Genomic DNA, 26,691 nt, shown 5'->3' on the forward strand with positions numbered 1-26,691 from the left:
GCTTTCATTGGAAGCATAGTCACAGGCGAGACTTTAGAAAGGTCATCGCATTTGCTTGTTGTAATATTTTGTTATAATTATTGATACTAGAAATACGTGACTCGCAAAACCTCGCGAGGCTGGGGCTGGGTGGAAAGCCCTCTTTACTCGTATTGTAGCATCGAATGAGGAGATTAAAAGGTTTTGTGAACATAGCAACTATTTTGATGAGCATGGTCTTTTCGTAGTTCCACAGGCTAGTTTGCGGTTTGCGGTTAAAAATCTATTTCTGACGAGATGAAATGTACAACGGGCGTGCATCGATGAATTTATTTCCCACGGAAAATTATTTTACCGCGGCCACAAAACGTGTAATTTCTTCAATGCAATCTTTCACAAAAAAGATTTCTGGAAGAAAGGGAAAAGATTCTGGAGAGATTGATCTGTATCCAGGGAATATTGATTACATTTTATCCGACACGCAAACTTTCTTGATGTATGCAAATTTTGCTGCAGACGACGCCAGACAACCTGACGTCATTCATACTTTGTTTTTCACCGTTGCTAGGCAATATGCGGACACCTTCACGGAAATATATAAACATACATACATACATACATATATATAAATATATGTTCGGCTCGAATTTTCACGGCTTAGCTCCCGAGCGCGGCCTTCGGCGGGCCTTCGGCCCGACAAATTTATTAACCTCGCTACGCTCGGGCCTTCGGCCCTCGCTTCGCGAGGAATTATTAAGCTTAAAAATAATAAAAAATGCCATTAGGCAACTTTTTTTGCACTTTATTTACAGGAAAACCGAACGGAAGTGTAGACCATTAAGGCCCATTAAGTTTACTTTGCCACTAACCTTTGTTAGTCTCGCCCTTCCAAACGTGCTTTATTCGACATACAACAGTTGCGTTTTTAGGGAACATTTTTTTTACCGGTAAAATTAAGTATTTACATTTTACAGCGGGCAAGTCCTTCACGAGTTGACCTTGACGCTGTATGGGACGAAAGTACACGGTAGTCCTTAAAGATAAGCTGTGAAAATGAGGATTGGACTCCAAAAGCCGAGGAATCGAAAACCAGAATAGGGTGTCTATTCACGTCTAGTCCACATTTTAATTACATGTTTATGAATTCCCATCACGACTAAACTGATTGCTATTTTTGCTTGAAAACGGTGAAATGTGTACAGTCAATGTCTAGATACCTTAACTTAAGCAACTTTAGTAATAGTAGGTCATATAGTACATTATTAAGGCGTGATGAATCAACCAACCACTAATCGCAAATATACTAGGTCGTGCTACACGTTGTCAGTAGCTTAAGTTCGATATATGAAAATTCTAGCATCAGTCATAATGGTCATATTTCAGTCTGTATTTGGTTTGTTATTCTATGTGCTTTCTCTTCTGGGAATTCCGAGACAGACTGGACAGTTGAAGATCGAGCCTTGAATTCTAGTTGGAATTTTGATTTCTCGAACTTTGGTTATTCCTTGATGGAGAGTGAGTTAAGTGAGCGCTACAGTGTTCGATTGGCGGGTTTATAAGAAAACAATTAGATTATTTAAATATTTTATCGAATTAAGCGTCTCCGTTTCGTGTCATCGGGTAAAAGTCACATAACAAATACGAAAAAACTCAACATGCCAAGAATTTTCGGGAAAAAAAAATTAACTAAGACTTGCACAATAAAAGTTTAATTGATTCAGTTACAAGAAGAAATATTGTTGTCCCTTTTGTCTGAAAAAAGGGACAGTAGACTCTTGGATAACCTCCGTCAACAACCTAATAAGGTCTGCCTTTCTATCTTTTGCTCTGAAAGGTACTTCAAAGTGCCGAAGAATAGTCTTGAGCATTGCAACATTGAAGGCCTGTAGCTTTCCTTCCTTGTGATAGACGCAAAGATCATATGTGTCATATACTATCGGATGCTCTAGTCCAATTCTGCTTTGAATGCCGTCAAGCAAATTGTTGCGATCAGAGTCTCCAATGAGGGCGTCGATGTCGTCATTCTCATCTGCTGTAATGTCAAATGTCTGTTCCTTTGATGTAGCTTCCTGACCACGAGTTCTCTGCCGTGAAGCGAGGCGTGAAAAAAACCCCATTATTTGAGTCTTGGTGAGCCACTCCTCTCTTCGAAACAATCTTTCATTCCGTTCATTTCTGGCGTTGCGCATTTGACGTTCGATCTCTTCTGGATTGGCTTTTTTGCCCGTTCTTTCTCCCATTTCAAACCTTGTTGTAAGGTACCGTCTCACGTTCTCAGAACAACGAACTCCGCCAGTTCTACCTTTGTTAAGAGCCCATCCGATACTTAGACGAGAATTTGTGCTGTTAACAGTCAGACCAGTGGAGGATTTGTTGCTTGTTAACTTCTGGTTCTCAATGGAAGAAAATTTTTCAGCCCAGTTTTTCTGTACTTTATCATAAAGACTTTCCGACTTCCTGTTATCATGTATTCCTACGTCTGTATGCAACCCAAGTTCGGAGAAAGAGTCAAAAGTGCAGTTACAGCCTTCTTCAGGGCACACAAACATTGATGGCTGATCATCAATTTCGACGTTGTCTTTCCTTGCTTGACACTTTCTTGGGCGATGAAGGTCTCTTATTTCTGTGTTGGTGAGGAATCCTTTTCCCTCCATTAATGATATATTTGTGTAGCCCTGGTGCCGTATGTACAAAGATTGCCAAGGGATAAGCTTGCCGATCCCAACAGCGTAAGCTTTCCACACTCTTATCCCACTCTCTTCGTATCTAAAGTTGTGCAACTCACTAAATTGTTTTATCTTCTGAACCTCAAGAATTTTGGATGACTCATCCAAAATGGCTACAGCCGCTGTCGTCCCTTTGACAGGCCGTTCCTTAAGGGCCTCGTGCATTGCTCCTACGTTCATGATGTCATGGCCTTCCGCGCAATACTTTCTTATGGCTGCTTTCATGGGACAAAGCACCCTGTCACAAACATCCTTTCCTTGCTGGGGTTCTGAAAAATCATAACGTGCAACTGTAATTCCCACTCGATCTCCAATATCTTTGACTGCTGCTATTAGGTGATTGCAATGTTAGCAGCCAGCCTCGTCAGAACGTAGAAATGCATGCTTAACATTTGGAAAATTTATTTTGATTTTTTGAAAAAGGTTTTCTAAAATAGATACCACCGCATACCAATCTTGACAACACGAATCTAATAAATGGGCATACGACAGGACCTTAGCTTTCTGCGTTTCTTGGTCTTTTGAGATCACACTGCTTATATGCCAGCTAAGGCCTCTTTTAGCAAACCATTCACTTTGTTTTTCTCTGTATTTCATTTGAAGAAATTTCATGGCCCAGTCAATAACAACAAGGACTGACTGACTGTCAAGACTTTGGAGGGCTTCTTGTTTAGCAGATTCTTGGTTGACAGAGCGTAAGGCATGAGATTTCCAAAGAAAAATGCAATTCTTAGATCTTTCAAAATCGTAAAGAAGATCATGCTTTTGTTCTTGGCTGTAAAGATGGCTGGAGTGTTTCTTTATACTTTCTTCCATCTCGTCTAACGTTGCCTTCAATTGTTCGCATTGTTCACACACCATATTGTGTGAGTGTGAGCACTGATGGTTGAAGCATGGATCAACTGGATCGCTTAACGCAAATTTTCTGCGGTGGTCTGCGCACTCACTCTCCTCTGCTGAACAGTTCACTTTAAACTCAGTCTTCAGGTATCTTTTCCCATCGTTCAATTTCTTTGCCAGTTCCGTAACTCTTCTTTTGTCGGCACCAGCCTGATTCAGCTCTTCTAGAATACTCAACAGCCGCTCAAAAGATGCGACCCCTTCTGCTGCAATGTTGTCCAGACCACTGAGAGACTTCTGCTGTGAAGCCTCTCTCACTCCAAGAATGCGACAAAGGGTTGAGCGGCTAGCCGGTTCAAATGATTCTTCTTCGCAATGTTGAAGGTACTGCATAATCATGGTCGATCTAGTCACGGTCCGGATTACGTTGGGCATTGTTATTTTGCCTCCCCCATCTAAGGTCAGTGTTCACGTTCCAAAGGCCACGTCTTGGTAGAAATAAGGACGGTTTACAAAATCTATAAAGTGGTCGACTTTGTTTGTGTCCAGACGTATTCGATGGCTGAATACTTTCGGGACGTTTGACCCCGGCCCTCGTTTTCTTGCATGCAATCTCGCCCTTTTTATTTGTCTCAAACTTATCTTTTCATAAGGCTCGTGGAATTTCTGTAACAGCTTCATGGTATACCGATAAGCATAGATGCTGAGTATTTGAATCTTTACATTTTTTGTCATGGCATCTTGATATGCGGACATCAAGGCAATAAGATCCTCTGTTGGTTCATCAAGATCGTTCGCGATAGGCTGGTGTATCGCTTGAAAAAGTTTTTCGCCGTCTTTCGGAGCTATAACACTGCAGATTACTTCACATGCTTTTGTTGCTTTCTCTATGCAATTTTTCTTTCATCCGGTATTACTTCCTCCCATGTCGTGGTTAGTGGCGTGAGGTCTTCCCTTTTTGAATGTCTAGCTATTTTCGCCGGTCAAACGTGCAAAAATATTACCTCCAGGGATCCCTGAAGTATTCAACGACATAAATAAGGAAATTCAGACGGTATAATAACCCAACAAACAGCATAAAAAATCTATTGCCCATCATAAGTGGACCAGACGCAATACAGTCTGTCATGAGGGAGACCAGTTAAGCACCCATTTTAAAGGAGTCCACAACAGACAGTAATTAATCTATTCCCCATCATAAGTGGACCAAACCCAACACAGATTGACATGGGGGAGACCAGTTAAACACCCATTTTAAAGGGGGCCGCAACAAAGAGAAATTACAATTTATTGCCCATCATAAGTGGACCAGATACAACACAGTCTGTCATGGGGGAGACCAGTTAAGCACCCATTTAAAAGGAGGCCACAACAGACAGTTATCACAATCTATTGCCCATCATAAGTGGACCAGATGCAACACAGTTTGTCATGGGGGAGACTAGTTAAACACCCATTTAAAAGTGGGCCACAGCAGACAGTTATCACAATCTATTGCCCATCGTGAGGGGACCGGACGCAACACAATCTGTCATGGGGGAGACCAGTTAAGCACCCATTTAAAAGGAGGCCGCAACAGACAGTTATCACAATCTATTGCCCATCATAAGTGGACCAGATGCAATACAATCTGTCATGGGGGAGACTAGTTAAGCACCCATTTAAAAGTGGGCCGCAACAGACAGTTATCACAATCTGTTGCCCATCGTGAGGGGACCGGACGCAACACAATCTGTCATGGGGGAGACCAGTTAAGCACCCATTTAAAAGGAGGCCGCAACAGACAGTTATCACAATCTATTGCCCATCATAAGTGAACCAGATGCAATACAATCTGTCATGGCGGAGACTAGTTAAGCACCCATTTAAAAGTGAGCCGCAACAGACAGTTATCACAATCTATTGCTCATCATAAGTGGACCAGATGCAACACAGTTTGTCTTGGGGGAGACCAGTTAAGCACCATTTAAAAGGGGTCCACAACAGACAGTAGTCAGATGCAGTAACCAGATGCAAGATAGGTAAGCACCCATTTAAACGGGGGCTGCGACAGGCAGTTATCACAATCTATTGCCTATCATAAGTGAATCATTCAATCTGCCCCGATATTTAGAACAGCTGAATTTTTTGTACAGTCAGGCCCTCCGTAAGTGGTCACTCTGGGGACCCTAAGAAGTGTACACCTTGGAGGGGTGTCTGCTTAAGGGTAGTTAAAAATGCAGTGTTTGTATGTGACTGGAACCCCGACTAATAGCCCATTTTACAGTTGTGTGCTTAGTGACCTGGTCTTGGATTGGAAGCGAGGCTGGGGGTGACCTTGTTTTGATACAAACCTCACTGCTTTTCATATGTAGATCATGCTGTTCGTATGCTAACCAGTTTGCATTTACATTTGAAGAACAGTGAGGTTTGTATCAAAACAAGGTCACCCCCAGCCTCGCTTCCAATCCAAGACCAGGTCACTAAGCACACAACTGTAAAATGGCCTATTGTCGGTTTATGGAAGGTGTCCACCTGTGAAAGGTGTGTGTTACCAGAGGTTGAACCTTAAACTTATAAAAATAATTAAAACAATAAAAAAAGCCACGCAAAAAAGAAAAGAAAAAGGTTAGATGCATAGACTAGAAACAGCACCAAGGCTGACGTGAAAGTCCTCCGGTGGCATTGCATCTAGGAAAAGTTGTCCTCCTTTAGTAGATAGGTAGTAAGGTTGTAACTCATATTTCATCAGAGCACCCCCTAGATACATCTAAATTCTTATCAGTAGTTGATGGTCTTATCTACAATGTTCCTTTGTATTCATTGGGTGGCCAGATTAACAATGACATTTTTTTTTTGATAAAAAAGTGTAACTATTATTGAATTTGGGCTTATGCATGTAACGTGAGGAGTAAAGAGCGAAACTCCATTTAACACTGAATGGACTTTTCATATTAAGATAGTCAATATATAACAGCAGTGAAAGATTTTCACTTACTAACTCTTGTTGATTTCGTGTTCATCCTCTGCAAGGCACAGGGAATGCTGTGAGGTAACAAACACATAATTATTTCTCAGAAAACAGTCAATACATAATTTATTTTCATTTCTTTTACTTCAATAAGGACTAAATTGAATTTAATGTTAATTTACTGAAATAGATGCCACTACAGCTCAAGAGCTTTGAATAATTGTGTTGTTGCTGTTGAAGGATGCAGCGCTTCTTCAAGGGCGGTGCTTATTCGAGTAAATTAGCATGCGCAATTGAAAATTTATATTGATAATTGCGCAATAGAAATTAATAATATTATTATAAAATTAAAATTATTATATGGGTAACCTGTGGTAAAAAGCTCAAACTTTTGACTAGCTTCACCAAATGGATTTTGAGGAATTTTTAACATGTTTCTAAGTGGACCACCCTCTAATGTATGCTGGTGAAAAAGATTATGTAGCTATTAGTTGTAGATTGACTGGACTCATTTGCTGGGACGGATTTGAAATGTTTTATATATAGTTTGGTAAGAGTATTCAAATTTATTTTGTTTATACACAGTTTATGGCGTGGTGTTGTTTTGAGCCACTCAATCTCTTTGTCAAGCGTTAACACCGAAACAACGCTATTAACTCCAAAACATTTGGCATGAAATGACGTTTCAGTTTATTTTGGGTTGTCTACTCGTTGCTGATTTAAGAAATCATCGTTGATTAATTTTTATCTTTTCATATCGCATGTGCAGCCTTTATACATGGTTCATCGTTCCAGCTGTTACCATCCCCGCCAGTCCACCCCAGGACAAATCCACCCTTTCTGGCCCAGGGTAGGGAATTCTTTCAAGTGGTAGTATCCGGTGTAACCCTAGGGGAGCGGGTGGGACAAGACTTATAGAATGACACGATGGCATTGGACTGCATGTCCAGCTACCTTTCCGGGAATTCTATTGAATTTGTGAATAGGTTGGAAAGAAACAATTTATCCATTTCCATATGTTATAAAAACTTTAAGTATTGCTAAAATACATACCGGTATTTTCATATTTTTGAGAAACAAAGTAGTTTACTTTTAACCAATTTCAAGAGCCCCATGGGGTGTGGGGAAAAGAACATCCAGTGAAGAAGAATTGCCAAATTCTTTGGGTTGTGCCTAGTTGGCGGGGTTGGTAACAGTAGGAATTGAATCATGCATTGGAGCCTGGTATTTTGCTTCATGATTCATTTGAAAGTTCTCATTGCAAAAATCCCAAGATAAAAAAGACTTTTTTCTCAGTTTATACAATGGTCTGAAATTTGTTATACCTATAATGCAGAAAGAAAAAAGTGCTTGTTGTTGGAGCGGAAATCTTCTCCTGGTTTATAAATAACTGATTGTCTTCTTCGGTTCAGATTGCTTATGCGTGTCTTTCCACAGTTCAAAGCGAAAATGGGCCCTGTGCATGAGTTGATCACCACCTACGTCTCACAAAAATTATGGGCTACAACTTAAAGAATGTAAAAATGGAAGGAGCATGATGAAATTAAGTAGGCTGCGAATTTTGAGGTCCCTGGCATTTAAGTGAGTATTTTTATAGCAATGAGAATGTAAAAAAAATAGAGGATTTGTATGGGAAAAAGTTGCTGAATGCAAGGCTTGCCACCCAGTAGTTTTTTTCCATACAAATCCTCAATTGTTTTGACATTCAAACTGTCATTAAATGTCACAATTACTCATCGAGGGCCTCAACGTTGGCAGTCGTACTCGTTCTTTAAGCTGTAGCTCATAATTTTAACAAGAGGTAGGTCACGTGATCGACTCATGCAAAGGGTCCATTGCAAGAGTTTTGCAGAGCTAACCATTACTTAGCTGAACAATTTTTTGGTGAAGAAATGTTTGTTGTCATATTCTCTGAGTTGCTCCATTCATTCATAAATGTTTAAAACTTTGACGAGGTTTTTAAGGAGTTCTCGTTGCAAAAATTCAAAGATAAGAAATCATAAACTTTAGTTTTCATTTATATGGTGGTCTAGAATTATTTACTAGCCATAACACGGAGAGTAAAAAACATACAGCTGTACTTATTTAATTATCGAGCAGAAATCTTGCGTTTTCTTTTAAGAATAACTTATTCGTTGAGTCTATTTTACGTCCTTGTTTTTTGTCCCGTAATGGCGGCTGATGGTGAATTCACGCACTATACGTATACGTAACTAATGAATAATTTATGTTTTTGATTAAATTCCGATCAAATTAATATAAAGTTTACAGCTGATCGAGCGAGCGAGTGAAATTCAGTCCGATAACTCATTGCGCATGCGCACATTCACGCGTTAAAAAGGACGGTTGTTTCTCTATACAAGAGGCAGAAGGGTGAGGACTTCATGATAAGTCAAAATGCGAAAGTTGAACAGTGTGGGCCGTGGAGAAATTTGGAAACGTTATGTTTAATGGTTTGCAGAGAAGTGTTGTTAAGTCATATTCAGGAAATTTGCAACTTTTGTACGATTTTGTCGCTAGGTCTGATAGAGTAGAGGATATGTCCTAACCAATAGCTACTAACTCTACAACGCAAGGTTCTGGAAAAATAGCACACTTAGAATCCAATCACATATTGTAATCATACCATGGTTACTACAGCTCATTGGAACTGTTCAACCCTCCCTTTTATCCCATTTGAAGGTGATAGTGAATGTGTTTTCACAATTGGGTTTCAAACATGCACTGTTTTCCATCTTTGTTTATTTTTTATGTCCGATTAACTTAGCTCTTTGAGCTCCATAGTTTGTCTTATATCCAGTTTACGATGATAATAATTGTACATTGTATTTTATATATTTATATTTGTATTTGTATTTTATATATTACATTTTATTGTAACATAAGATCTTATGAACAAATAAAGATTGTTGAGATTGTTGATGTTGATTAGTTTATTAAGGAGTTCCAATATAAAGCTGACATTGCCACCGCAATCAAAAAATAACTTACCCTTTACTTTGCAAAATTGAAAAGTGTGTTCGCGTATTACCCGGCTGACAAAATTTCTAGCTTTAGTTTCGAGCAGAAGGCTGTTTAATCTGAGAGAAAGTGTTCGATTCGATTTGATTTGACGGTCCGGTCCGTTAAAACCAAAACTTACAACTCAAAATTAAGTCTTCTGATCGACGTTAAGACTTTACATTTTCGCCTGTCTGGTGTTGAACAAACAAATTTGAAGAAAAAAAAAAGAACCGCGAAAATACAGAACAGGATTCATGATCAGAAGTAAATTATAAGCCTTTATAGATTCATAGTCAAATTACAACAAATTTTATCCGGAGCTGGCAAAAACAAGTACAATTGTGTACAGAGGGGTGAAGTCGTTAGTGGAGGGAGGGATTCAATAATCAGTTCTTTTTTCAAAGGCTTTAGTGAAAATACACTGTATTTGCGTCAATGTCCATTATCTTGCAATTTTGTAACCCTTTATAAAAATGAACGAACTCTGATAACGAGGTCAAATAATGTCTTGCAAGCATTTTTTTATATTTTCATACCTTATCGTTCACCTAGTTGTGTTGCGTGTAGTACCTGTAGTACGTGAAGTAGCTGTAGTAGGTGTAGTACCTGTAGTAGCGGTAAGTAGCTGTCGACGCTGTAGTAGCTGTAGTACGTGTAGTACGGTGTGTAGCTGTAGTAGCTGTTGTAGCTGTAGTACGTGTAGTAACTGTTTTACGTATAGTAGCTGTAGTAGCTGTAGCACGTGTTGTACTTGCTGTAGTAACTGTAGTGCGTGTAGTAGCTGTCACTCGCCCAAAAAACCCAGGACGATTATTAAAATTACCGCAATCAAAACAACTGGATATTTCTTTCCTTCGATTGTCGAGTAACGGCAATTCAATCCTGGAATGTCATAGGAATCGATCTACTTCACAGTTGCATGGAAGCAACAGTCCGCCATGCAGCGGATATAATGGCGGCTTTCGTTATCTTCCTATTAAAGCATCGACACTTTCTTCTTCAATTGTTAATTTATTTCACAACATATTAATTTTATGCAATACAGGTTCTACACCTACCACAGGTATTACACCTACTACACGTACTACAGGAACTACAGCTACATTACTGGCACACCCACCTGAGTTACCATGGGTGCATGTGCTCCGGGACAGTATGTGTCCCCATACCTGACGTACCCTCCCGGGCTCCTCGCATGTTATTTAGTTTTTAGACATTTCTAGACATTGTTTTTCCCGGCACCCCGAGTTCAGTTACTTTTAGGTACTTTTCTCGTCAACCGTTTCTATATTAGATACTAAATATATGATATATATATTATAATTTTCAACCGCTGGAACCAATTTATTAGCAGAATGAGTTATATGAAACAATCTTTTTTTTTTTTGAAACTGCGAATGAAAGATCAAATAGAAGAAAGATCCTCGCAGTTACATGTAGTATACAAGTTAAGCAGTTGTGAAAAGAAAGCCGGCAAAAAATTCAGGCATGAGCGAGATTCGAACCCATGACCTCTGCGATACCGGTGCAGTGCTCTACCAACTGAGCCATCAAGCCAACTGGGAGCTGGAAGAATAAGTTACTGTTAGGTTCAAATGTCCCAGTTAAGTTCCCATTAAACTGTTTTTGGGTAGCAATGCTCACACATTGTTTTCTTGTTTAGTTTATTTAGGCACCGGCAGCCCCTTGTTTTTCACAGACCCCGGCACCTCGCGCCCCGTTTTTTCAAGAAAACCGTAACATTAGCCTGCGAGAGCAGACGTTTTTTCCGGCTCCGGCCTCGCTCCGGCCTCCTGCTCGTCACGCAATCCTTTCCTCCCAAACGAGAGATTGCGTGACGAGCCACAAGAGTGTCTGCGGCTTGCTCTTGGAGGTTTGTATGGCTGTCATTTTGGTAATTTCCGTAAGTTTATATCCAACATTTTGGGTTTTCTCTGTGAATTTTATAGGGTTCAGTCTGGGCAGTGGGGGTCAAAGAAATAATCGCAATGTATCCGTTGTTTTAAGATAGTAGTTTTGGTCATTTTCGGTCTAGCACGGCTGAATTAAATTACGTTCGACGTTTGAATCAGCTGTCAAGTTACAGTCGAGCTTAATTCAATCGAGTTCGACATGACGATAACACGACCTATTTTAGGGGTCTGTAAACATGCCTGGTTCAAAACGTCGTTCGTCGCGTCGAGCTCAATGGAATTTCATGTAAGCTTAATCATCACAAATTATGTTATCACTGGGAATGCACAACAGTTCTTTCAGACGTGGTGCTAACGTCAAACTTAATTCATGCTGTGACTGCCCCTCCGTTTGTCGTTTTAAAAGTTTGTAGACTATTTTTACAGGCAATCGAACGTTCACTGAGGCGTTCCATTGAAAATCCGTTCAATTCCCTCTAATTGCCTACACCGGCACACAATATACATCCGTAGATGAACAAAATGATACCAAGCACAATGCTTCGTTTTATACACTGTCTTTAATTTACGAGTCCAGATTGAAAGCCTTGTCCAACAAGGAATTTTAGAGTGGTATTGATGGATCAATGTATATGTGCCAGATAAATTGCGAGACAGACAAACCTGAGCAGCCAAGTTTTCAACTACTCTACATAAATTTAAGAGTAATTAAATGTCAATTTTGGAAGTTGCAGCACATTTGGCGGCCTGGGGATAATTATTCTTCATTTCTTCATTCTTCATTCTTTCTTCATTCTTCTCGTTCTCAGTTCTTCTTGTTATAATTATTATTATTATTATTATTATTATTATTATTATTATTATTATTATTATTATTATTATTATTATTATTATTATTATTATTATTATTACCTACAGAAATCAAATACAGACCCTGGTTTCTTTTGTTCACAACTACCAATGTTTGGCTTGAGATTGTTTAGTACACGAGAAATCAGTTGAGTGTCGTTATCTCTGTTATGTATGTCGCTTGCATTATCTAGAAAAGTAATCACTATGTCTCTCTTGCTCAAGAGTTAAATTAAACCGTTCAAATATGTTAATCGTGTTATATGTTTTTTCACAGATTCACAGATACTACTAGCTTGTGGATGCACAAATATAAATTAAGGTGATTGGGAGGTTTTTGTTAATTTTGGTAACAGCAAGAGAAAGAAAATAAAATAAAATAATATAAAAAATCGTTCAAATGTAAAGTTTGTGCTTCAGTCAAATATTTCTTTTTACACACTATTATTTCCAGAGGTTTTCCTTTATTCTTGGAAATTATATTAGGACCAAAGAGCAACAGGGCTTAGTCTGAAATGTCAGCTGTCTCCTCCCCCTAACCCACGGGGGGCACGGTAGAGAGAGACGTCTGAATTCCGAGCGTTATAATGCCGTCCGGTGACGTCACATACTTTTGCGAATATGGTAGGTAGTTTTTGATTGGTTCTTACCTAATTGAAATAGTATGTGTTTGAGCTACGTGAGAAGCTGGAAGATACTCTCAAGCTTGCGCATACTGTTCTTACCTAATTGAAATAGATAACGTGTTTGAGCTACGTGAGAAGCTGGAAGATACTCTCAAGCTTGCGCATACTGAACTTCAGAAAGCCCAGCACAAAGGCAAGCATTACTACGATCGTAAGGCTAAAGTCAGAAGGTTTGCACAAGGAGATAAAGTATTAATACTGCTACCGACCGACCATAACAAGCTTCTAATGCAGTGGAAAGGTCCATTTGAGGTCAGTGCAGTAGTGGGTCTCAACGATTATAAAGTGTGTGTCAAAGGAAAGGAGAGAGTTTACCATGCCAACCTACTAAAGAAGTATTTTGAACGAGAGGATTCTGTACCCGTTGGAGCAGTGGCTGTCGAAGTGAACGCTGACACTAGTAAGAGCGGACATGCTGAAAGTGAAGCAGAAGAAGTTGATCCTGTGGATGGTGTTGATTTTTTAGAAATTGGTGGATATGTTGCTAAAGAGTCGATCAAAGATGTGGCTACTGGAGACAACCTTACTGATGAGCAAAGAGCAGAGTTTATAGACCTTGCAAGTCAGTTTCAAAGCTTGTTTACAGAAGCTCCAGGTACTACAAGTTTGGCTCAGCATCATATAAAACTTACATCCGATCAACCAGTCAGATCAAGACCTTACCCAGTACCGTATAGCCTGAGAGAATCGCTGAAGAAGGATATTACAGACATGATGAAGATGGGAGTTATAAGAGAGTCAAGTTCACCATATGCCTCACCTGTCGTGGTTGTTAAGAAAAAAGATAACACAAATAGGATATGCGTGGACTACCGGAAGTTGAACAAATTAACTGTGTTTGACCCTGAACCTATGCCGACTGCCGAGCATTTGTTCCAGAAGTTGAATGGTGACAAGTATTTCACAAGAATTGATTTGAGTAAGGGCTACTGGCAAATTTCTATACCTGAGGAAGACATACCGAAGACCGCTTTTGTGACGCCTGACGGATCATATGAATTCCTGAAGATGCCGTTTGGTATGATCAACTCCGCAGCGACCTTAAAGAGAGCCATGAAGAAGCTATTGCATGGAATGGATAACGTTGAGTTTTACTGGGATGATATTTTGGTTCACACCCGTACGTGGGAAGAACACATCAAGATACTACAAGAGTTGTTTACACGATTATTAGCAGCTGGAATGACCATAAGACCGACTAAATGTCTTTTTGGAGTTAACGCTGTTGACTTTCTCGGTCACCGTTTGGAGGGAGGTTTAATTGGTCTTCATCAAGACAACGTGACAAAGATTAGAGATGCTCCAAGACCTACTACAAAGAAGCAGATAAGATCGTTCATGGGTTTAGCCGGATATTATCGAGATTTTATTCCCAACTTCGCAGCCTTAGCTGCCCCGCTGACAGACCTCACGCGCAAAGGTCAACCGAACAAAGTCGAATGGGGCGAGGCACAAGAGAAAGCCTATCAGAGTATTAAGGCCCTCCTCACAAAAGAACCAATCCTGCGGCTGCCAGATCCAGAGAAAACCTACTTTCTGCGGACTGATGCCTCCGACAGTGGTATTGGTGCTGTACTAATGCAGGAACATGATGGCAAGCTGTTCCCCGTTTGCTACGGTAGCAAGAAATTATCAAGTGCGGAGCGTAATTACTCAACCATTGAGAAAGAGTGTTTAGCCATTGTGTGGGGATTCAAAAGGTTTCACCTGTATTTATACGGAGTTCCCTTTGTACTGCAAACTGATCACGAACCACTGAAGTATATCAACAGTGCGAAGTTCGCTAATGGACGGCTCATGCGTTGGGCTATGTTTCTTCGGAGCTACAACTTTAGAGTTGAGGCTATCAAGGGATCCGAGAATGTAGGAGCAGATTAGCTGAGCAGAGTAGAGGAATAACTTTAGAGACATTGGACTACCTCCTCTCTTTGCACTATTTAATTAATTTTTCGTCGTTAGTAGAAATTTAAGAAATTTCTTCTCAAGAGGGGGTTATGTTACGAAAAATTGTTGCGTGACAGTATGCTAATTTAGTCTAGAATATTCTCGCATATTTAATTAGTTTTGCATCATAGTGACTAAGCAGTTTCTGAAGCCGTTTACGTATGATCCCGTAAATAGATTTATATTGTAATGTTACTTTATTTAGTTGCGCCGGAAAGTTCTAGAATCTTACGCTCATTAGTATATAAGGAAATCGGTTTAGCTTTTAGAGAGGTTGTTGTTTATGAGAAGAGAGTACGTGTTTATCGTAGTGTGACAAAGGTCACGTGTAAAGTTTGGCAGAGGCCGTGTTTATTGAAGTGTGACAGAGGTCGCGTGTATATTTGGCAGAGGCCGTGTTTATTCAAGTGTGACAGAGGTCGAACTGTAATTTACAAGCCTAGCGTGTGCTTGTTGTGAAGTTTTGTGTTGAATTTGCTACGCTCATTTGGAATAAATAACCTTGTTGTTGTTCCGACAACCCTGCGTTCTGTTTAGACTTCGAACTATTCGCCACTCACAAAACGAACTCGTAACACTTTCCAGTACAAATTTTCTTCCTGCCACCCACTGGGTTCAGGAAAGGACTCATAAAAAATGAAGCCCTGAGACTTCTCAGAAACAACTCCTCTGCAAAATCATTCTATTAAAACGTCATCCACTTCAAAACGCACTTTTGGGCTAGAGGCTACCCCCACAATCTCATTGAAAAAAATAACCTCTGATTTTCACTAAACGGAAGTCGGCTTTACAACAAAACAATAAAGTGTGAAACAAAATTCTTTCTTTTGTCACAACTTACCACCCGGTGTTGCCTAACCTCAAAAACATCTTGAGGAGCAAATGACTTTTAATTAGAAACCAACCATTGCTTCGAGAAATGTTCTGAAGGACCGACTCTTATTTAATTAAAAAAAACAGTCAAAAAAAGCAAAACCATAATGAGAAGTCACTTTTCATACCACCATACCACTAGCTTTAATATGAGTCGTGTCTGGCCTGTCAACACGTTATTTACTAACAACATTTATCGGAACATTTTTCAATCAGTATCTTCGGTGGAAAATGAAGTGCGATTCCGTACATTCATTCTCGATGCTTTGTCCTCAAATTTTACGGCTAACAAAACGCACACAACCTCCTACATTCTGCCTGCTGCAATGCACGCCGCGCGCTTCAATGACTCGTGGCTACCATTTTGCTTAAAAGGGTTTTATTTATGCAAAATTGCATAAATTACTGTGTGACGTCAACGGACGGCATTACAACGCTCGAAATTCAGACGTCTCTCTCTCCCGCGCCCCCTGTGGGTTAGGGCGAGGAGACGGCTGACATTTCAGACTACAACAGGGCTGGGAAAAAGTCATAAAATAACAGAAAATTTTTTTTGTTACCATTTAAGCTAAAGAGAAGTGGATGAAAGTGAAAATGAGTGGAGAAAATGTGTACAATTCAAGCAAAAACAATTCAAGTCCAACCAATGGTGCATCGTGGGAGAAAATAAGTGGACAGCTTCTCGTCTTTACCAGCAAAGGAGTTATTGGATGTTCCATGGTATGTGCAGTGAAACTGAGAAGGAGTAGATTGTCTATATTTTTGTAATTAGACTTAAATAACATAATGCCTGCCTCTTCAATTAAGGAGCCCCTTGTGAATAATAATAACAAAAACTATTTAGTAATACTTCTGTACTTACCGGTATGGATTCTTTTATCATACAAATTTTGAAGCTTGAGCAAAGGAACAGCTTCAAAAGTTGACATGTTTATATATGAATACAGTAAAAACCTTTGAAAAAGAAATTTTTAGCCCTTGCTAAGTTTTTGCATCAATTGGAAACCAGGAAAAAAATCTGAGCTCCAGATCATGGAGTCGTGGGTTCAAATCCAGATGGGTTTGCTACTGGAGACTCCATGGTGAGCAAGGGTGATATGTGGGTCTTTGACTAGAACTGCATCATGCAGTCACATAGTCAAATCAATACAGGCCCATATGACTCATAACTGCATCGAGCAGTCACCTTAGGGCATATCAGAGATGCAACCATGGAGTCTCCAGTAGCTCAGTGGTAGAGCATCCGACTAGATCACGGATGGTCGTGGGTTCAAATCCCATCTGGGGCTCAGACTTTTTTCCTGAGTTTCCAATAATATTTATTGATGCAAAAACTTATCATGTTTTATTTCTACAAAAGACTCTTTGGTGGTTAAATAGAAAATGTTAAGATTAATTAAGTACTAGTCTTTTGTTTGATTAGATTGCAGGTTTTGATCTTGACCACACCCTCATTGATACTCAGTCTGGGAAAATTTTCTCTCCATCACCTACAGACTGGAGGTATGAAGATATATCAGATTCATTAGTGGATTAACCATGGTCTAGTGGCTCAAGTAATATACAAAATCATCAAGACCTGAACAACAATAATTTGTCATTCTTGGGAAGATAACTAAAATACAAATCTAAATCAGCTAGAAAAGAAGGTTTGAGCAACAGACAGTCTGGACATGTATTGTACATCATCAAACTGGGAGCTGTTCATTTTGAGAGTTTGCAACAAAACCTTGGAGGATGCAATAATAGTGAAATGATGTGGAATCTTTTGCTTTAAACAGTTTCTCCCATCTATTATGTCAGTATCATATGAAATATTGGTAGAAATATGCAACTTGATATTGGGGCTCAGAGGGCTAAAACCATTGACTTGTTACCCTGTATATTTACACTTTTGTTCAAACAAACTTAAAGCATTTTATTTAAAAAAGAGAGCAAAGAATAAGATGACATGATGCAAAGAAACTAATGTTTGATTGTATCAACCAAGTTAATAACGTAATTTGGCCACCATGTAGAGATTTGAGTCCTGATGTTTTGGGCGTTAGCCCGTCATCTTAATGGTGGCCAGCAAAAAACCTCATGTGATAAAAACAAACATTTGCTGTTTTTTTCTTTCTTTCTTTCTTTTTTTTTTTTCAATCTGAGTAAATGCTGAAAATCCACCTTCCTATGACCAAAATATGAACTAAGCACCTCCCCTTGAGTAAGCCAGCCCATCCCCTCTCCTACACTGTTTCTATTTGGGTGGGTACTCAGACAATGTAGGTTGGTTGTTTATCACTCACCATTTTGTACCATTTGTTGACAAGGAAATATTTTTAATATTTGGAAAACAAACGACAATTTTGGCACTGCCTGATGTGCCTAAGCTAGTGCCTCAGGCTAAATTAGGGCTGTTGTTAAAGAATAATTTCATGGTATTGGATTTAAAAAATGGAAGTACAGCTGACTTTCAGCTGTATTTAATGACTCACCCCAAGGGAAACAAAACTCACTGTTCAACTGATTAATGGCGCCACAGTAATAATAATAATAATAATAATAATAATAATAATAATAATAATAATAATAATAATAATAATAATAATAATAATAATAATAATAATACAGTAGAACCCTGGTAACTCGAGCTCCCAAAGGAAACTAAAAATAGTTCGATTAAGTGAGGGTTTGAGTAAATGGGGTTGTTGTTGAATTTTAAGTATCCTGTCAATAATTTTTAAAAAAAATATCGTGGTTTTGTTATTTTTTCACAATCACAAGTCACTTTGGTGCAACAAGTTTGTTTTATTAGAGCCTTTTGATAAGAACGTTTTGTTTGAGAATTTTAGCCCAAGTTTCAAGAACATATAAGGACCAAACAAGGCTGACATCGCCGTTTCCATACATTACACACGTCATGACAGTAAAGATTAAAGATTTCAACACGGTTTACTGACCGACTATTTTAAAATAGGGTTCGAGTTATCGGGGTAAATTTGATCCAAGGGGTTCTGCTGTATGTTGTTATTCTATCATAAAAAAAACCTACTACAGTAAGTAGCTTGACTCGGGTGGCAGATAAATTTGCAGAGATTTCAAGTTGCTGATGACCTGATCACTCGCTAAGTCGATTGCTTATTGTTTGTTTTGGATTTGCAGAATTTTGTTTACTCAAGTGTTGCCAAAGTTAAGAGAACTATGGACTCGTGGTTACAAGGTAACTGATAGCAAGCTCAATTCACAGATAAGATTAATTCGATTAGCACATAACATATGAATTTTTTTTAAAAATACTTCTTCCTCAGTACTCCTTCACTATTTGTTTTTGTGACTATTTCTTGTTTTGTTCTTTCCAGATTGTTGTTTTTACAAACCAGGTAAGGGTAACAGAATGATCACATTGACTTTAAGGCTGGCAAGTCGCCCGAAGACATCGTAGGAGAAGAAGCGTTTCATTCATGTCCCTTGTCATGTCGTCATCAAATTGTGGACGGGTATTGTGTACTATTCATAGCCTTTAAACCAATTCTACATTATTGCAAATTGCTTGAATATATTTTTCTGTAGGTCTCTGAGATATAGTAATGTATAATTAAGGAAGGGTTCCGATCCCTCCCCCGCATCCCCCCCCCCCCCCACCGCCTTATCACAGCCGAGAGTTTTTTTTTTTTAATGAATGAAGGAAACAGTGCGCAGTTACTAAAAAAAAAAAAAGAAAACGAAACGACCCACAACAAACACATCAAAAAACTAACTCAAATGACGCAAACCCAACAAAGTGACCAATCACAACTTATGATGATCAATTGGCACCTCTGTAAGCTTAACTTATTACCTATCTCTTATTGGCACGAGTTTTTAGACATGTCTTCTTTTACAAAGTTGTAACTGGCATAGTTAGTTAGCAGCCTCAAGTCTTAGTCACTTGCACTACCAGATCTAACAACAGCCGCAATGTTACTTACTTTATTTCAAAGAAATGTAATACTGTCACTTTTCAGAGATCTTTTTTTAGTAGAACCATTAGAATCTGGAATACCTTAGCAAATGACCTCCAACTTTCATGCAACCTTCAGATCAGTCAATTTAAATCCATTATGTACAAGTATTATGTAGACGTCTTAAAATATAACTACGACCCAGAGGACCCACGATCGTGGAAAACTATCTGTCCATCATGTAACGTTTTACGTAATGTGTCTGTCCATCTTCGTTGTTGTCATTTATCCTCATATGTAGCTATAGCCTCACCTGTTTTTTTTTATATATATATATATATTTTTAAACTCTGGGACTACTGTAATTGGCTTACCGCTGTTGTGGTATCCCTGCCTAATTTAGCATTTATTATACTTATCCCTTTATTATTCTGTATCATGTAATAGGCGAAGCTAATAGAATAAAATAAAAAATAAAATAAAAGTATATTACCAACTTTACGATAACCCGCTCAATTTTGGCACACTCCGGTGTCTCCCTGCATATCGATTCGTGGTATGTTGAGTGGAAAATCAAAATTTTCCCAGTTTTTCATTTTCTCCCAATCTTTCGTGGTTTAAGTGGATCCATGGAAAAAATTTGCCTTTTACATTTCCCTGACTCCCAAACAATTATTTATGCGAAATGAACTTCAACCAATCAGAGTCCACTATGAATATTTCTTTACATTTTAAGAGTGTAGACTATGGAGTACGAGGTCGATTTGTTAAATGGCTTTTTTGGATTGCAGCTGACCATAAGCCTGGACATGCAGAAAGAAGAAGATTTTAAAGAAAAGATCGAGCAATTTGCGAGTCAGCTTCAAGTGCCAGTGCAGGTAAAGTTTACTTTAACCTCTTTTCAGTTTAAAACAATTTACTGTGCAGTGAGGATTTTTGTTCGATATTAATGGCGCATTAAAAAGCTAGAGTTTCACATGCGACTACGTCAGTGCTGCTTTTGTTATCACAGATAACCCATTCACTCCCAGATGTTTTCGGAAAAACCATATTTTCACGAAACAAAAGAAGCTTAAGCGAATTATCCGCACAGTTCAAACTTTCGAGAGCCGCGACTGTGGGGACGGGGATGTTTTTGAATGAGGAAAACGGCAACCAGAACTGCCGGTTATTAATGGTGATGACGTCACAAGGGGCGGCACGGAGCCGAGAGTGAAGGAATTGTTTAGCCAAACATTTTACTCAGCTTGTTGTTTAATTTATGGCATAAAGACGTCGTTCAGTAGTGTTTTCAGATTCCGTCTTCTTTTAGAAAGTAGGACTGAATACCGGAATACTGTTTTCTAACTGCAGGTTATCTTTCAATTTAATATCCAGGTGTTCATAGCCCCTGGAGCAAATGAGTATCGTAAACCAGTCACCGGAATGTGGAAACACTTGGTTCAACAGGTACGTCATGGCGCCATGGTGCAAAAACCCGGGCAGCAAGCGGACTTTGACGCACCAACTGGGCTTCCACTGACGCCCGACTGCATTGCTTAAGGTGCCGTTTTACGAGGCAATGTTTCTCTGCAATTTGCAACGCAATGTTCTCGTTAGCATTACGTTGTCAAGGTGCAGAAACGTGGCAGACGTTCCACGCTGCAACGTACCTTGAAAGGGAGAAGTTTAGTCTACTTTTCCACAATTTTTCGTTGCAAGACAAGTTTTATAGAGGGGGTGCAGTGTTACACACGCAATTTCGTCCGCAACCTTGTCTTGAAACCGCGTTGCATTTAAATTGGCAGGAAATTTGCTTGGTGTAACAGTATATTATTACCCTGTGTGTATGTTGCAGGCTAACGATGGCGTAGCAGTGAACCTAAAAGACAGCTTTTATGTAGGAGGTACGAGCTTCTCACGTTGGTCTTGGTATGTTGTTATTGATGATGATGATGTCCTGAACGAACGTGCTACAGACGTGTCAGTCCGTTTTACAATATTTCTAGGAAAGGACCGGAGGTCACCTTATATAGGTGCCGATAGCTGCCGCTATCAGACCATTTGTTAGTCTCACGCCTTTTTATGGTTGTGAACAGGATAAAGTGAATGAACTAACTTAATATTAAATATTGCGCACCTTTCTGCAGAGCTGGTTTAAGGGCAACATCTCACAGTGTTTGAGATATTTGACTCCGAGCACATCTGTCAGTGTCAGTGTCTTCGGGCTAGGTTCTTGAAACTATTGCCCCTCGTTATTCGTTCTTCACAAGGGGCGATTGTTAAGAAACAACAATGCTTAAGATTCATCTTAAATCCGGCAATATCAATGCAAGATATGTTGTGCGTATGTTGTTTATTCGCCGACAACTTACGCTTTACATTGCATTTGCAGAGAAATCAAACGTTCGTACAAGAAAGGGCCGTTATCAGTCCGTTTTTTACTTCACTGTTATCCACATGTGAGAGTGAATTAAGTGGAAAGGCCGAACCCCAACACTGGAGAGTACGAGGGGTACTTCCCCTACTCTTTGCGAAAAGTAATATTTGGTCTTTCAATTAACTTCCCCTACTGATTTAGTAAGAAGGTGTAGAAGACAAGGCCAACGCCTTTAACGTCACCGCCCAATGATGCGATATGCTGGCTGTGCTTGTCTCAGCTCAGATGAATTTCAAGGTACTGTAGAGCCCGGTGCTCTGGGCAAGTGAGGCAACATGCAACAAATGGTCACGGTCATGTTTTATCACACAGATGCAGCAGGCAGAGTCCCCAACTGGGCACCAGGAAAGCACATGGACTTTTCATGTTCTGATAGGACAGTAAGTTATTGGCATTTTTAAATGCACTCGAAATTTTTATAGACAAAATTTAAAAAAAAACTGTCCAATCATCGAAGCAGACATCGTTGGAAATAACATAGCGTTTTGACATTCATGGATCATGAGTGGTGGGTTTCCAAACACAAAGGGACGGTTTTCTTTCCAAAGTTTTTTATGAACGTTCCTTCACGAAGGTTTTCATCTTACTCCATTTAACCGTGTGTTAATTTCGCCAATTCTAACGTGGAGGGCAAAATGCAATTTCCTTTTAGTTGAGAAACAAGACAAGTTTGTTAGATTTATGTTTCACTGGCCGAGCCTCGTATTGGATCAGTATTCAATTAAGATAAAACTACCTCACGTTCTGTCAAACTGTTTGGCTTGAGGCAATGGCAAACACTTTTAAACCAGAAGAAGATGTATTCTGAGGATGGAATGTCTAAGAGCTGGTTAAATGAAAATAATCCTGCTGTATCTTTCTCCCAAGTTCGCAGCAAACATAGGAATTGATTTCTACACCCCAGAAGAGTTCTTTCTGAGCCATGAACCAGCAGCATTTGAGTGGCCAACCTTTGATCCTGTAAGTGACTGATCATACTTTACGGTACATAAATTTATCCACATATAATATCTATTTAGGCCAATGTCAGGACAGAAACCTCGCAGTCTTTTGTAATCACATGTTCATATCTTTGTCTTAAATGTCTCCCTGTCTTTCACTTCTTTTCCTACCAACACAAGCATGTAACATGTTCTGCTGTGCAAGAAACTGAAGAGCAATACCTCATTAATGTATGTCTGATTACAGAAAATGCTGGATCCCAGTTTACCCTTATTAAGTCCATCGACTTCGAAACTGGCGTTGGATCGCCCTGAGGTAGGGTCCGAATGGTGTTTGTTAGTTCGTAATCAGTGTATCTTCTGCATTTGCTACAAGCTGCCATCGATGAATTTTCATTGTTATCTCAGGGTGAAATAAACACGCAAAGGAATAAAGAGTGATATCGCTTTTTGAATGTATAACAAATGTGACGTTTCCATTTTTCAGGTCATAGTGATGGTTGGCTATCCTTCTTGTAAGTACAATTTTCAGTTTTTCTATTAGGAGGAATAGTGTCCCCTATAACGTAACCCGTATTGTGCGACCTCTTGCCAATCGCAGCGAACTTAGAACGCCGACTTAGGGATACAGACAATAAGACAATGAAGAGGGCATAATTTTCATAACGCAAGCATGTAACATGCTATCTGAACTGCGTCTATTTAACAGTTAGATTGTGAGCAGGAAACTTCTATTGCCCGAATCAATTATCTCGCATGATCGAGAGCGAAAAATCTAATTGTGGAAGAGTTGGTGGGTCGGAGGTTAGGCCCAATGTTGTTCACACTGGCAACACTGACTAGTGTTGGTTTGCGGGTTATGTCCCCATATTTTCAGTCCCCTGATTTTGCCTCAAATCCTTGGTCGTTAGTTCAAATAGAAAACTTTACAGTCACTAACATGAAAATATTCCGATTAGGTGGAAAAACAACTTTCGTAAACGAACACCTTGTTTCTCGAGGGTACCTTTCTTTGAACGAGGTAAGATAACTGCATAATTGACCTTTTAAACTCCGTGTTACGAACTACGTGCAAGAACAAATATTGACGAACAAAGAACATCTCACGCAGCTGTTGACCTTTGGCAAAAACGTCCCGAATCTATTAAAAAAAAATCATCGACTTGCACTTTTAAAATCAAACTGAAACTTTAGTTACTCTTAAACCAAGACGTACTACCCTTAAGATAATAGTCAATAAACTTTTATTACCATCACTAGTGCTACCTTCTCCCTTACTAGGATATACGATTTAATAATGCTAGGAGCTAAGTCGAAAATGCACTGGTTTGTTTAGCCTCTAGGCTCTAATTGTTTTTGTAGCATATTGACCTCGGTATTGTGCATATTGGATATATTTTTTCTTCTTATTTTAAAGGCCGTAAGTTAGTTGCATTGTGTTGCTTTTGTGGAAAGGGGCATAAAGGTTTTAGTTAAGGCAAGAAACAATGACCATTATTAAAAACTGGATCATTGTATAATGCAATTCCAGGGATTTGATTGGCTTAGCGGCCATGGTATATGAGCTATTATACCATGCCCGAGGATAGGGATCATTAAAATGGTCTTCTGGTTGTTTTTGCTAAGTGAAACCAGCCATAACTTACAATATTTCTTGATTGTTTTTAATAAAACAATTATTCCACTCGCGCTTGTTGGATATGAGATGATAGATAGCCAACTCGGCGCTTCGCGCCTCGTTGGCTATCTATCATCTCATATCCAACGCGCGCTCGTGGAATAATTGTTAATTATACCTGAAGAGAAAGAGAAGGAAAGTAATTGGAGTAATAATCTAACCATTCTTCACTCAATTCCCCCTTTCTTGTTTTAGGAGAAGTTTCATTCATTGGAAGAATGCAAAACGTTTTGCATAGATGCGTTGTCTGGTTGCCAGAGTCTGGTTATAGACAGCAGTAATCCCGAGAAGAAAGGAAGAAAAAGGTTGTAGTAATATCTCTAAGACGAGTACGAGAGGGAGAAGGAAAAAAAACAAAACATAAAAGCATGGCTCAATTCCACGGTCATGAGAAGATCATATCATTCTCAGTTTCCACTAACAGGCCATTTCATTTATGTTTTGTTGCACGTCGGTTGATCCAACTACAGACGCACTTGCACTTTTACGCTTTACGTCTGGGTGTCAAGTTTGTGTGAAAATCAGGCTCCTGACTGACACAAATTGAAAACATAAATTTTTAAAAAATGTGGTATTTAAAGACGTTTTCTTTGGTGTTTTGCAGGTATATAAACTATGCGAAAGAAGCTAAGGCTTCTACACGATGTTTTCATTTTGAGGTGCCATTTGAACATGCTCTACATAATGAGAAGGTAAGCCAGTTGAGTAAGCCAGCTAAGTCAGCTAGTCAATGGATCCGGCTACTGGGTGAACCAGAGTATCATCATGGTCATTATGTCACTTTTTTCCTGTTGCTTCATTTGGATTTTGGATGTATTCCCTTTTTTAAACGCCTCCAGTCTCAATAGATCTTGTAAGGTAAACAGTCACATGGACCTGTTAATGGTAAACATTGAGGGAACCGGGAGGCAAAAAGAAACGTGAAGTAGACATTTCCTAATATTGCTCACATTCCGTTTTTGCACCGAGTCAGCGGAACATGAACAGTCTGTCGACAACTTATATCTCAAATATCAACAGACACTTGCAACTCTTTGAACTCTCTCTACGAAAAATCTACTTGTTTTCACCGCTGCTATTAATGGACATAGTTGGAACACCTGTCTGTCTCAGAAAAGAATCAGGAAGGAGTGAACAGTGTGACGCCATCTAATGCTTACTTTGCAGATTCGATTGATGACTACTGCTTGTGACAACAAGTTTGAAGATCATGACAATGGAGAAAATAAATGTACAACGTACAGGTAAGTCAGGAATTTAATTCATCCGCTACGAGTAGTAAAACTTACAAACTTGAAAAAAATTGGGCAGGTGAAAGTCCAAGCTAAGTAGTTCGCTGTTACTAAGCAAATTGTTTGATGAAGCCCAACCAAGCGTAACAAACGTCCTCAATAAACTTGCCCCGGTTGTTCGAAAAGCCTAATAACATCAATTCACGGTTGATTTTGACAATTTTAAAGCATTTTCTTATGACTTCAGGAAAGTCACAACCAGTTTTTTGGGAGTTACGGCGAGTTCTGAAATTAAAGTTGAAAATTATTGTAGATTAGTGTAATCTTAATCCAGTGTAGCTTGGCTACCATCGTCATCGTCAACATCATCAAATTGAAATTGAAATTGCTCCTAAAACCCTCAGTCATCACACCGATAGACTGATGCCTAGTTCTTTGCTGTACTGTCACCTTCCTTAACTTATCCTTTGCATTTTATGAAATTGTTTTCCTTTACATTATTAGGTCTTTATTTCAAGAACCAGATTGTGATGAAGGCTTTGAGGAGATTGTTAAAGTAAACTTTATACCAAAGTTTGAGGACGAGAATATCAAGGAGTTATACATGCAATTCTTGTTTGAAGGATTACCAGCGGAATACTATTGCCAATGTTTAGTCTTTTGCAATACATTAAATACAGATTGATTTTCTGTGGATGAAAATGAAAAATTCCTTGCCTTTTGAAGAGGCGTTAA

At 39.2% G+C, this 26,691-nt stretch overlaps 1 protein-coding gene, 1 non-coding gene and 1 pseudogene across 2 annotated transcripts; 2 read left to right on the top strand and 1 right to left on the bottom strand.

Annotated features, from left to right (window-relative positions):
- Nucleotides 1-1,700: 1,700 nt before the first annotated feature.
- On the bottom strand, nucleotides 1,701-4,014 carry LOC146469255 (uncharacterized; annotated as a pseudogene).
- Nucleotides 4,015-12,691: 8,677 nt separating this feature from the next.
- LOC146469256 (bifunctional polynucleotide phosphatase/kinase-like) lies at nucleotides 12,692-26,641 on the top strand. Its single transcript, XM_085123581.1, has 17 exons — nucleotides 12,692-12,884; nucleotides 16,332-16,483; nucleotides 17,187-17,266; nucleotides 18,908-18,965; nucleotides 19,105-19,125; nucleotides 20,478-20,564; nucleotides 21,064-21,135; nucleotides 21,524-21,572; nucleotides 22,418-22,485; nucleotides 22,973-23,065; nucleotides 23,294-23,362; nucleotides 23,534-23,561; nucleotides 24,006-24,067; nucleotides 24,920-25,029; nucleotides 25,329-25,416; nucleotides 25,892-25,968; nucleotides 26,461-26,641. Exons 1-17 carry the CDS (start codon nucleotides 12,848-12,850, stop codon nucleotides 26,639-26,641), a joined length of 1,332 nt encoding a protein of 443 aa, XP_084979707.1. The 5' UTR covers nucleotides 12,692-12,847.
- Trnas-aga (transfer RNA serine (anticodon AGA)) lies at nucleotides 16,980-17,052 on the top strand. Its single transcript has one exon. It is a non-coding gene; the product is annotated as a tRNA-Ser (tRNA).
- Nucleotides 26,642-26,691: the final 50 nt, after the last annotated feature.

Source organism: Pavona decussata, unplaced genomic scaffold, assembly GCF_977016875.1.
Source record: "Pavona decussata unplaced genomic scaffold, jaPavDecu1.1 SCAFFOLD_125, whole genome shotgun sequence".
NCBI lineage: Eukaryota > Metazoa > Cnidaria > Anthozoa > Scleractinia > Agariciidae > Pavona > Pavona decussata.